Raw genomic sequence first — 13702 nt, forward strand, 5'->3', positions numbered from 1 at the left:
ACTGACCTCTCATAATAAACCATGCCACTCAAATGTACTTCACACAACCCCACTTCAAAAAGAAAAGACACAATCCCTTAGATTTAATTTATTCCTTATCTGGCATGCCTCCTGCCCCAGTTTAGATTTTTAAACTTAACAGCTGCCGGTGCCAACCTTTTCATGAGAGCAAGGTAAAAGTCTACTTGGAGCTCTTATGGTGGTGGAGGAGGGGGGCAAAATGTGGCTATTTCTAGGGAAGAAAGTTTTTTTTTTTTTTTTTTTTTTTTGCTGATGAAAGGCGTCGTGTGACACGATGAAAAACATTTTAAAAAATCAAATAAGTCTTTTATGTGCTGCAACACATTGGCAGTGAGGCCCAGTATTACCGCTACCCCCACATCCACACGCCTCCCTCCGGCTTCGCCCCATGCCCCACCACCCCACCACCCCGCCGCCCTCTCCTGCCTTTGTTCTCATCACAACAAGCCTGGAGCAGATGGTGCTCTGCTTCGCTTCGCTCTGCCCGGCGGTGACAGACAGCCGCTTTCAGCCAATAGCCTGCTGGGGAATCAGCTGACTGGTCTGGACAGCGCCAGGTGTTTTCTTTTTTCTTTTTTCTTTTTTTTTTATCATTTCTCGTCTCCGTTTTACACAGAGAGGAGCAGGCAGCAGCAGAGTCAGTGCGGAGGAATATCAGGGGTGGCAAACCGGTGGTTGTGGGTCGCAGCAGGTCGGGGACCGCATCATGTCTCTCTGTGGCGCTCCGGGACTGATGGGATACGCAAGCGGCAACTCTCTGTAAACAGCCACCCGCTGAGCTCCGTAATATACAGGGATATGTGTTACTGCGCTGTTTGATGATCCCGATCACTTGGCATTGTACCATTCATCTTTTTCTTTTTTTCTCTTTTTTCCCCCCTTTTTTCCCCACTGACGCCCATACCTGGATGAAGGAGCCGTGCACTTGGGAACAACCGACTGGAATGCCAACAAGGTGAGATCTCTCAGGTTTTCCACAGCTGTAGCTGGTCAGTTGCGCCTTGAGCTGCTGTTACAGTCAGAACAAAATAAGAACAAACGCGACCATTTCAGTATTGATTATTGTTCTCACGTCTTGTATACTGCGTGAATCCCCAGTTTTACAAGGGCGACGCCGAGAGTTGCAGATGCACTCAAGGGCATAATCAATTTTTTTTTCACACAGACAAGATGCAGTCTGGTCTGGCCCATCAGTTCGGGCTTGCGGTATGATTTCGATCCACACTAGAGCGTTTAACCTTAAACAATATGAGATGGCACGTGTAAGCCATCTTCAACGCGTCGGATGATGTTCCACAGAAAAGAAACTTTGATGTCGTTGCGGGAAAGCGACTTGCAGCCCCAGCGGGAGCTGCGTGCGACGCGCGCGCCGCTGTGGAGATGTGATTTGCATATTAATGTGCAAGTATCCCGACAGATGTCTCGATTCCTCCGGTCTGAGCGAAAAGTCGAGGTCTCCTCCGGGGATAAAGACAGGGCCCTGTGCAAGAGATGCGCTGGCGAGAAGGGGGTTGCATTAGCAGGGGGTCTATTGTGGTTCACAAACGCTGCTTCTGTCGCTGCAGCTGTTGCGCTTTTGTGATGCAGACTGCTGCTGAATTGTATCACTCAACTTCAGACTGAGCAGAACGTGCTATAGAGAGGTTATAAGGATTTTTTTTTAAATGTTCCAGTGCATTCATTGTACTTTAACGTGTCATTTTCTGCGAACAGATCCACATTTATGGTCTTATACTTCAAGAAAGTCTCGCAAATGTATATTTGGATTCAATTACACCGAATACTTGAGTAGACAGTAAAGTCATGGTCTGTGTTTACTTACAATTTTCTTGAAGTTTTTTTTTGTTTGTACGTTTTACAAACCTTGCCCTTCTGGCTCGATGCTCCGTCACAAGACAAATTTCAGTGAGAACAGAAGCGAAATCAATAAAGCTGAACTCGACAGGCTTAAAAGTGAACTTGACAGGCTAAATCAACTGATTGATTTTTGCTCGTTTAGCCTCAAATGAACAAAGTATGCACACACCATGTTCCACACAAACCGTTTTTATCCCGATCCCAGAATCCAGTATTTCTAGCCTGCGTAAGGGTGACAAAGGCCAATAAAGAGTGTGTGTTGCAGGTGTCTGCATTGCTTATGCTAAGGGGTGAAAGGCTTCACCCCACTCCCCCGACCCATCCCCATACCACCACTTAGGTCCCAAGGGTACAAAGCGGGGTGAGGAAGGGGGAGCTGGGTTATGAGATCAAGCCTCCACCATTATCCCTGTAAGAAGAAGCGTTGTTAACCCTTTGTCCCACAAAGGCTTACGATCACCTCAAGACATCACTTTGTGTGCTCCAGCCAATACAGCGTAGTCAGCAACAGTTATGACTATTTTCAGTCGTGGAAGTCCATATGAAGGAAAACATCTGATCAGTGTTTTGAGTAGCTCAGTCTGACAGCCAAGCTGGTGTTGGAGGGATCAGATCCAGTTGCTTGCTCCACATTCTCAACAGACAGCTGCTTGAAATGATACAATCTATGAAAGAGGAATATCAACATGTTTTGCTTTCTAAAGGTTTTCTAATGACAAACAGATTATGCGTCTCTTAGTGCATCTAAGAAAATGTATTAAAACTGTTTACATGACAGATTGGCAAACGTAATTATGTCCAAGTCCATGAAATGCAATAATAAATTTGCACTCTAAATTGGCCGACCGACAGAAGAATGGGCTATTAACCCAACTGGCCCAAACTGGTAAATAATAAAAAAATAAATCTAAAGATTTATAGAAAAATCCTTAGAATTCTTATTTTTATTGCCTTAAACACACAAGACAATTTAGACTTGGTGGGCATGGCGATATAGTACCAGATGTTGGACATGAATAAGAAGGTTGAAGAGGTGCAAAGTCCTTTTGGCCGTGTTCAGCTCAAACAGCAGTCTGTTCAGTATAATTTCAGTGCAGGTGTTTCTAGTTACTGTTATCACACCATTAATACTGCTTCACAAAATAATTTCCCTGAATACAACTCCAGTTCTATGAGATTACTCCCAGCTCCTTAACACCCACAACTTGGCTTTTTTTCCTATATTAATCCATTAATGCTATATAAAAGGCCGTGTATTATACCAACTCAATCTTATGAATAAAACGCTTGAACAGGAAAGAGGAGGCCATTTGTATTCCGCCTTTAAGCCTACAGAACAGGTAATCAGTTTCTTATTTGGAAGCATGGACCCTTAGATTATTTTCCATGTGCCATAAACAGGATTATGGCCTGGTTCCACCATTAAAAGTTGACTGTAGCATCTGCATAGGGTCAATGTAAAACTTTTGTGCGTGCACCACACCTTTGTGGTACGCTGAGAGAGTAAGACTAGCACATCATTTAAACTACGGCTCACATACAGGATGTCCCGCTCAGATCGAGCAACTAAAGCTACGTAGATGCCGACCGTTCCTGCTTGCGAGGTTTAAACAAATTTAACATGTCCGACGATCAGCGTCAGCGCAGATTAAAAGTAACCATTTAATCAGAAGTATGGGAATCCTCTTGACTTCATAAGAAAAGAGCTTGACAAAAGTCTGCAGAGCATCGATGAAGTGCACGAACCGCATAAGACTAGGCGGTGAATTCCTGGATGCTAATATAGCTAGCACAAACAAGAACAATAACAAACAAGGCAAAGACAAAAGTAATCACAAGCTATTGCCAAGGTTTAACAATATGACGTTGTGTGAAACTGACAGCTCTTGTGACAAAATTCTTGGACAAATTTGTGCCAGACTCGAAAAACAAAGTAAAGAACAAAGCCAAACAAAAACTATTAAATGTTGTTTTTTTGTACTATGAAGTACCAAAAATGCTTGCGATTCCCTGTTCTTTTTATAATATACACACACATCTATTGAAGGATGCAGCTAAACATTTATAGAAATGGCGAATGGACAATAAATATGTACACTAAACAAATGTTAGGAACTATTTCAAACTACACTGAATCGTATGATATATGGAGTTCGTTACAATAGAATTTTATGGTACCCCATGTATCAGATTGTCTCAAAAGGGATGGATACACATCCCTAGTTTTTACATTTTGGTCATGTGTTGAGTGCAACCTCTCACTATTTGAAAATGAAATCAAAGTCACAACTTATAATAAAATAGCGTCTGCCAGTCTTTAAAAGCAGAAGGTTTTATTCCCTAAACTGAACACTTTGCTTTGATGCATGTAAGATTTTTTGGATATTCTTGTGGCTGTGAGGAGATGCTCGACACTCAGTAACTGAAAGTATGCTCCTATTAAGTTCAGTTTCAGTCGGCATCCTCAAACCTGTGGTTAAATGCTGTTATACTGCTGCTACTTATCAGTAGTACCAGTCAAAGGTTTCACACATCTACAGTACACACTCATTTTGAATACATGTGTCCAAACCTTTGATTGGAACTGGAGTCTGAAGTTAGTTTCGGAGCCAATTCTAATTGTTTTTCTTTCCAATACCTTTTTTTTCTCAATTTACTAAGAGAGAGGAAGAGGAATATACATTTTTTTTAGCACCAAAGTTCTCTGTCTGGATACATTTATGATACTGTCTGTTCCTCTTACCAAAACATCTGAATATCTCAGCTCCATGAAGACAGAGTTCTGTAATCCTGATTCTCACAAATCAAATCGCTTAGCTTGCAGGGAGCCTCAACGTGTTTTCTGAAATCTTGCACTTAGTGGCTGAAGGCAAAACTATTTTAAGAAATGCAGTAATGAGGCTGCAGTAAAATCAATAATCTGTGTCTTGCTGATCCTGGAACAGCCCAGCCGTATCCGGCCAGGGAAGACCTAAACTGAGTCATCTAATGTAAAACCACTTCCTCGTATGTTAACATATTAAAGAAATCCACAAACCTCTTCCAATGGTGATGGGTTTATCATATTTATTACAACTTCTCCACATAGGTTTTGTCATTCTATTAAAGCAGGCAAAATAGTCCTAATAAAAGAGGGAGATATGAGGTTAGTTTTTCTGAGATGAATGATGTGCGTGATGCCTTCCATCAAACAGACATGAACCATAATTATTAAATAGGATCATACTCATTTTCCTAAGAAATATTAATGGGGGTAACCTGTTTGAGTACATTTATTGTCATTATCAAATGCACATATTACCACAGTGTCACTAGAAGTGATATTTTTTTAGGTATATTCGGGCTCAGATGACATACAGTATTTGAATGTGGACTTTTAATATGCATTCATTAGTGAAAGTTTCTCAGATGGAAATGACAGGATCTACAAGCATTTCATGGTTGTCCAAAAATTTCCGAGTTGACGTGGCAACCTGTCCACCCGCATTACCTGCAGCTATCTCTGCCATGAAAGAAAATGGTTTGAACATCACCCATAGAATTTGGATCCCCTCTAATTACTTGTAGAAATGGTAAATTACCCACACATCAAATAAAGGCAAAAATCCTGAAAAACGTTGCTCTAAGAGCTGTGCATCTGGTAGATTTCATGATGCTCTAGCCACAAGGCCTGAGTATTTAATAAGTGAATGCTTAAACTTCATTTTAATAATAGTTTCACCAGAGCGGCATATGAATAAACAGTCTCCCATAACGCAGGCCTTCATAAGGTGCAGCTGTTTGCACAGGTGTCTGTTTGGGCCATCCTTTGATAATTAAAACACTTAGCCAGTTAATTTCGTCTGGCAGCATGAAAAAAATCCTACCCGAGCGTGAAAAGAGACAAATGCGTTTTGTCAAACCAAAGGAAATGAATAATGAAAAGGCACTGCCTAAATCTAAAATGTAAAAAAAAAGAAGCTTACAAGCTGCTTTTAGTGAACTCTCAGCACCAGAAAATTATCATCAGTATAGCTATGTAAATACAATTGGACTGTCACCCCAAAGGATGCCATTTTGTTTGTTACTTTGGTTTCATATAAACATGACAAAAAATTGTCACTTTCTAGTCAGCTTGGGAAATTGCCTTCATTCGGTGAGGGTTAGGAAACAACTATAGGCAGAGCTAAACAAAAAAAATGTTCCTTTTATAAATGACCGTACTGCCATGGACGCCATTTTTACCCTTCACAAGCAGTTGCTCTCACGAGCACTAAAGGTCACATATTCTTTGATGGTGATCATTACCCGTATCTGCCTGAATGAACAAACGTCACATGGGCACATTTTGGGGAGGAGGACCATCTCAAAGATTAAAAACCACCTGTTCGACTGTTGGCAAATGCGTTCAAGCAAATTAGAACAGTATTTCAGAAAAGCAAAAGGAAAAAAAAATCTATTAACCCACTTTTTACTCAAAGAACGTTGTGTTTTATGAGTGCAGTATTAAATAGGATCAGAAACTTTTAATCTTTAATCTTGCATAAAAGGGAGCACAGACAAAGCTGACAGCATGGGAAGCGAATGAAAGAATCTAAGATTAACAGCTGGATTAACCCCGTTTGTGGTAAACAGAAAAGCAGGAATGTAAGATAATTATAGTGTTACATCTGCCTTATACTTATTTATATTGTATGCATAAAACAAAACAAAGCACGGTTATAGTAGCTGCATCCACAGATTTTGATCTTTTTTTTTTTAACCATTCTGACAATGCAAGGAGTATTGATTTTTTTTTTTTTTTTTTTTTTTAAGCAAATCATTCATTGACTAACGTGGATAGAGCAAGCAAATTTTTTTTAAATACTCCAATAGTCTGTAGTCTTCATAACATTTCCCACTGTCGCAAGAAGTTGAATTATTTGAAATATTGTAATGCAAAAGATTACTCAGTCATTATTATTATTATTAGTCACAAATTTACACACAAGCGCTTGAGCAAATATTTTCACAATGACATAACCAGTGTATTAACACTGCTCTCTGCAGCCTTAGCTTCCACTGTTCTATTGCTTTTAATTAAAGTGCTAAGTGACCTGTTTCTCTCATCTGGGTCTGAATTCAGTACACTACCCCCAGCTAATCTCTTCAGGATCTCCATCTGCTAATCCTAACTGGCACAGCAATAGTCACAATATACAGTGCTTTAGCTTAAAAACAAGATTGTGTGCTATCCCCGTTTCACCCATGCCCCACCCTGTCTCATAGGGAATCCCTGGTATAGGAAGAGAAGAGCAGTGTTCCTTTCTCTCTAGTGCTGTTGCCAGGCAGTTTAGGTACATTCAAATGTATTGCTTAGCTCTCTTGTTTGAAAAGCCTCTTAAGCGGTATCTTCTTAAGCCGGTGGCGACCATTAAGAAGGTGGACACGCCATTGCTTACAATGTATGGTTCCTGACAGGGTGAGGTGCCTCCTAAATAGAGCTAATTGAGTTAAGGATACCTAAAGTGTTGGCATATTACTGCAAGTACACAGGCTTGTTAAAGACCTGCTGGCAACCTAATCTTTTTAATGAGCACTGTTGTTGCAAAGATACAAAACCTCTATTTACAGCGTGTGAAATCAATTACTGTATTAAGTGAGTGAAACACATCTGATGTAAATGAGATAAATAGAAATACTAATTCAAAAGATGCTGGCGGCATTGCTGCACTATATTGATTTGCACTGAATGCTAACGATAACTTGCTTGCAACAGCTGGGTATCCACTGCTATTATTGGTTTGCATTCAAATTATGTGAATAATAAAAGATGAATGGAAACAGTATAAATATAAAGAAAACTTCCACTAATGTGCAAAGTGAGATTTTTGCCTATTACAAAGAATACTTGATTTGTATTAGGCCAAATGGAAACAACTTTGGAAAATTACATCTGATCTAACAAAGACTGAAGTGACTTGTCTCACCAGCATTTTCCAGTCCGAACCAGCAAACAATAAACTCATGCGCTTGGCCTGCGTCTTACTATATATTCCCAGAAATAAAAATAATTCCTAAAAAGAGAATTCTCCATCTTTCTCTTTTAGATGTCCACCACAGCTGTTGTTGAGATTTGAAATCCTGGAGGATTGTTTCTGGTTAGGACAACTACTTCTTCAACTGAATTACAACCAAATTCATCTGCAACATAGTCTACATTGTCACCATCTGGCAACTCTAGGTAGCCTACTTTATTCACTTCAAACCAGTTAATGGAAACATGTCTGATTCACTTTTTTTTTTCTTCATTTTTTCAAAAGATTGCTTCAGATTTACGTGCAAGTGATTGGAAATTCAACTTGTGTTTGCCATCTTACTTTAGTTTGTTAGCATTTGCTAATTAGCTGTAAACATAAAGCAAAGCTATGGTTGATGAATTGTATTGGGTTATAAAGCAAGTAGTGAAGGCATTTGATGACGTGGTGATGGTGCAGAATAAATTAGGTCATTCCAAATAGAACATAATAGAACATATGTAACAAATTCAATGACAATACATAAAATATTTCCTCCCATATTTACAACCATCCACTCATGACCACCACAGTTTATTTGGTTACTGTTAGATAAAGGCAGTTGGGGATTTGTATTCCTCTGTGTGGACTCTCATCTCTTTTTTGTTGGGTAAATGTAGCCATTGTCCATTTGCTCATTATAACACGTGCCTTGTTACTGCTTTATACTTCTGTTAAGGTTTACAATTTATTCTTGTTTCAAGTCTGCCAAATTCAGCAAAATAGTTTCCCCTTAGTTTGTTTGGCCTTATTAAGAGCGGATCTCAGTAAAATGCATTCGTCATTCCTCTTGGCAAGATCTTTGCTTTTTTTTCAGCACAGCTTTATCTTGTCCTCAAAAAGATTTGGGCCTGCAGTGGCCCGGGAATGCCAGGATGATCTCCTCATTTAAAAATTTGCTTATTGTTTAAAGCGCACACAGAGAGTAAGAGTTGGATACTTGCTGACAAGACACAAGTTGATAACGGGCCTCACACTGTCTTTGCCCTGTATTGCTATAATGATGAGACATTCAGATCAGCGTTTTCTCACTCTTTACACACACTGACACATACATATAGATATACAAGTATTCCCTCCCTTCTGGAGTTTTGCATAATGAAGATACAGGGCAAAATTTGTAAAAAACAAAAAAAAACAAAAAAATGTGTTAAGGTCCACTCCCTGGGCCATTAATCCAAAGCTCTGCTTTTGAGTAGTTAAGATAAGACTCAAAATGTCAACCATATGGTGACACTGGTGAAGATAATCAAGGGATCGGCAAAGTCACAAGTAACATAAATGGTAAAATGTCTTTTTGTAATCCATCTAACAGCTGGATGAGCTAGTTCAGATAACACTGTCATCATAGAATAGATGGCTGTATGTCCCATTAATACACAGTAAGCAATTTAAAATGTGGCACTACTTTATGGTAAAAAGCTCAAGAATTAATACTCCGTCTTCAGTAAGTGTAAATACCATATGGGCTAGCAGATGTCCATTACACCTCTCGCAAGCTCCCACTCCCTGAACCATTAAGTAACAGAGAGGGCTACATCAAGGTTTCTCATCCTCTCACAGCCATCCCTTCAAATCCCATTTTTAGTCATAAGCCTTCTTAAAGTTGAAGAACACAGCACAAAGTTTTGACATTCTTCCATCCCATTCATCTGGGAAAAAATCCTATGCCTGCTGAAAACTTTATCCTCATATCTGCTCTAAATTCAGAATGTTGAGGATGTTGCATTAAAAATTAAGACATACAACTTTTTGCTACTTTCATTGAGGCATGGTGCACACTTATATCTCATAGTCTTTAATGATGTTCGGAAAAGCTAATGATGGCGTCCGTATGGGCCTGTTAAAATAGATGAAAGCCCTCAATGGGATTTGATCTGTTTCCAAGTAGTTCAAAGCAGTGTTTTGTGCATGCATTGTAATGAGCTGAACTTGCATTTTCTCAAAACTGTTGATGATGCACACAACTCGCAGTCACGCAAATATTGTGGAGAAGCAGTTGTTCTTTTTGTCAGTCTGCTTCACTACTGGATTACTTGTTGCGATATGATATAATGTTGGTTTCATCCACTAGAATACACATGCAATTATAAAATTGGGAATGCTCTCATTCATGTAGTTACCAAATTGGTAAATCAACTAATAGACATGCTGACAAACTTTTAAATCCCATGAGACATGCTAACTGAGGGGTAGACATTGTTTTCCATATGCTGACATATGCTTTTTCTTTCTTTTCCAGATAATCCTGCAACTCCAAGATCCTTTTCCTATAAAATCTACCCCTGACTTCAGTTCCTCAACATTTTATGCCATGGACTGAAAGGCATAATCATTGGAAAGTCTGGTTGATGATTGTTACACACCTTCCTCCAAAGTCACCTGATCATCTTCCTCTCCTTTCCCAGCATGGCTAGACGGAGGTTAAACTGCTTTCCTCTGGGCCAGGTGTTTGCTGGCCTGTTCTTGATAACAATAGGACTATCTTGTGTCCAGAGCAATGAGTGCCCACAGCTGTGTGTGTGCGAGATCCGACCCTGGTTTACTCCCCAGTCCACATACAGAGAAGCCATTACTGTAGACTGCAACGACCTTCGCTTAACACGGATCCCAGGGAACCTGTCCAGTGAAACTCAGGTTCTCCTCTTACAGAGCAACTACATTGCCAGGACCAGTGAGGAGCTGGAGCAGCTCTTCAACCTGACAGAGCTAGACTTGTCCCAGAATAACTTCAGTTGCATTCGAGATGTTGGTCTCACCAACATGTCCCAGCTCACCACACTTCATCTGGAGGAGAACCAGATCACAGAAATGCCCGATTACTGTCTGCAAGACCTCAGCAACCTACAAGAACTTTACATCAACCATAATCAGATCAGTGCCATCTCTGCCAATGCCTTCTCTGGGCTTCATAACTTGCTCAGGCTTCACCTGAACTCCAACAAGCTCAGAGCCATCAACAACCAATGGTTTGAATCTACGCCCAACCTGGAGATTCTCATGATTGGAGAGAACCCTGTTGTTGGAATTATGGACTTTAATTTCAAGCCACTGGGCAATCTGAGAAGCCTGGTTTTAGCCGGGATGGATTTGACAGACATCCCTGGTAATGCCTTTGTTGGACTTGACAATCTTGAAAGCCTCTCTTTCTATGATAATAAGCTAGTACAAGTACCTCAAAGAGCCCTTCAGAAACTGCCCAACCTCAAGTTTTTGGATTTAAACAAAAACCCAGTGCACAAGATTCAGGAGGGAGATTTTAAGAACATGTTGAGACTGAAAGAGCTGGGTATAAACAACATGGCAGAGTTGGTCTCTATTGACAGGTATGCTCTGGACAACCTCCCTGAGCTCACTAAGCTGGAGGCTACCAACAACCCCAAGTTCTCTTATATAAATCGACAGGCCTTCCATGATGTCCCAGCTTTGGAGAGTCTGATGCTGAACAACAATGCATTGAATGCTCTCTATCAGTCCACAGTGGATTCTCTCCCCAACTTACGTGAAATAAGCATCCATACCAACCCTCTGCGCTGTGACTGTGTCATCCAGTGGATGAGCTCCAACAAAACCGCAGTGCGATTTATGGAACCCTTATCCATGTTTTGTGACATGCCATCTGAGGTCAGAGGCATGCATGTGCGTGAGGTGTTGCAAAATAAATTAGTAAACCAGTGTCTGCCCATGATTTCTCACGACACCTTTTCCAGCCATCTCAGTTTGGAAATTGGAATGACCTTGGACTTGGACTGCAGAGCCATGTCCCAGCCTGAGCCTGAAATCTATTGGGTGACACCAATGGGAAACAAGATAACAACTGACACCCAATCGGACAAGTACGTCCTCAACAGGGAAGGCACTTTGAGAATTTCTCATATCCAAATTGAAGACTCTGGCAGATACACCTGTGTGGCTCAAAACTCTGAGGGAGTTGATACCAGAGTGACAGCCATACAGGTAAACGGTACTCTTTTAGACAACACGCAGCTCATGAAGATCTACGTCAAACAGACAGAAACCCACTCAATCCTTGTCTCCTGGAAAATAAACTCAAATGTAATGACCTCCAATCTCAAGTGGTCATCTGCAACAATGAAAATAGACAACCCACACATTACTTACACTGCCAGAGTACCTGTGGACGTCCATGAGTACAATCTTACACATCTTCAACCAGCAACAGAGTATGAAGTGTGCCTCACTGTCTCCAACATCCACCAACAAACACAGAAGTCATGTGTGAATGTGACAACGAAGCAAGCAACTTTTGCTGTGGAGATATCTGATCAACGGACCAACACTGCTCTTGCAGCGGTCATGGGAACGATGTTTGCGATCATTAGCCTGGTCTCTCTAGGTGTGTACGTTGCTAAGAGGTGGAAGAGGAAAAATTATCATCACTCCCTAAAAAAATATATGCAGAAAACCTCTTCAATACCGTTGAATGAGCTGTACCCTCCTCTTATTAACTTGTGGGAGGCAGATAGTGAGAAGGAGAAGGAGGGCACCTCAGAGACCAAACCCAGCCAGGTGGACACCACACGCAGCTATTATATGTGGTGAGAGCAGCTTTCCTATGGAGATACAAAGTTCTGATTATTTCAGGAGCACAAATACACACGTCGGCTTCTTTGTGTAAAAGTGAACAAGTTCTTTCGTTCCGTTTCATTTTTTCCTTTTGCTTTCATTGGTTCTCTCAGACTGAGGCGAACACTGAACCGAGATTTTGAGATCTCTAGTTTAGCATACTGCCTTTTAACCTCTCACCTGTTTTGACACGCAAGTACGGAGGCATTGCTTAGCTTCCTGGACTTAGTAGTCACTGTGCTTTACTTTTAGTACTCATTTTGATGAACACAGCATGAGCATTGTGATGTTTCAGCGTGCGTACACAAAGGAAAAGCTGAAATCCAAACTGTTTTGAGATGTTTCTCTGGCAGAACTGTTAGAGACTGCTATCTCTCTTCTATTGTAAAACAGTTTCACTGTTGACTGTTGTGCACTGAAATATATATACTAATTTGTAACTATCAACTCAAATGTAAGCTGACAAAGTAAATTTAGACTTGATATACCGTCTATTGAATAATGTTAGAAATTCTTCTGTAATGTTGTATCAGCTATGATTTATCTTACTTTTTGTACATTAAGATAACAATCTGTTTGATTTAGACTTTACGTTTGCAGAGTACTGTAAACCAGCAATAGAAATATGAATGTTATACACTAGGTAAATAGATGTAAGGCTTTTTAAAATTTCTTAAAAACTCTGTTTTCTTATTTTGCTAAAACGTCTACAATCACTGGTTTTGTTGTGGTTTACACGCAAACATGTTGTTTAATGAGGAGCAATTCAAATAAAATCTTCTTTCCTCATATTTTCTAAACCATGATTTAAACACCAAGTGTCTTTTTTATGTACAGAGTGGATGTATAGTTGCGACGTATTTTACTGTATGTGATTTTGAGAAACTGGAGAGTTGAAAGAAAACATGAAAGCTGATACTGGTTAGTTTAATTTATTTGGGGTTTTTTTACAACCTAAAATAAGTGTTGACGGGAGGGAAATGGAAGATGTATACTTGCAAGATGAGTATCAAAGAATAATTTAAAATCTACTCCCTGTAGAACGCTAAAAATCTTGCCAGAGAGTACATATAACACGTCAATATCAAACACAAAGACAGTTTTCACTCAAAACCAAGCTGGTGGATAAAGTAGCAGTAGATTTTGGGGGCTGAGATGATTCATTGAGTAACTCAAATAAGTCAAATGAAAAAAATTGGAAT

The 13702-nt window shown here is 40.1% G+C and overlaps 1 protein-coding gene across 2 annotated transcripts; it reads left to right on the forward strand.

The window, feature by feature from the left end:
* Nucleotides 1–524: 524 nt before the first annotated feature.
* lrrn1 (leucine rich repeat neuronal 1) lies at nucleotides 525–13306 on the forward strand. Of its 2 annotated transcripts, XM_075460278.1 has the most exons (3): nucleotides 525–780; nucleotides 936–976; nucleotides 10156–13306. In XM_075460278.1, exon 3 carries the CDS (start codon nucleotides 10323–10325, stop codon nucleotides 12474–12476), a length of 2154 nt encoding a protein of 717 aa, XP_075316393.1. In that variant the 5' UTR covers nucleotides 525–780; nucleotides 936–976; nucleotides 10156–10322; the 3' UTR covers nucleotides 12477–13306. The 2 variants fall into 2 exon arrangements, with proteins under 2 accessions (XP_075316393.1, XP_075316392.1); XM_075460277.1 differs by having other exon boundaries at nucleotides 525–976.
* The last annotated feature ends 396 nt before the right edge of the window (nucleotides 13307–13702 follow it).

Source organism: Odontesthes bonariensis, chromosome 3 (genome assembly GCF_027942865.1).
Source record: "Odontesthes bonariensis isolate fOdoBon6 chromosome 3, fOdoBon6.hap1, whole genome shotgun sequence".
NCBI lineage: Eukaryota > Metazoa > Chordata > Actinopteri > Atheriniformes > Atherinopsidae > Odontesthes > Odontesthes bonariensis.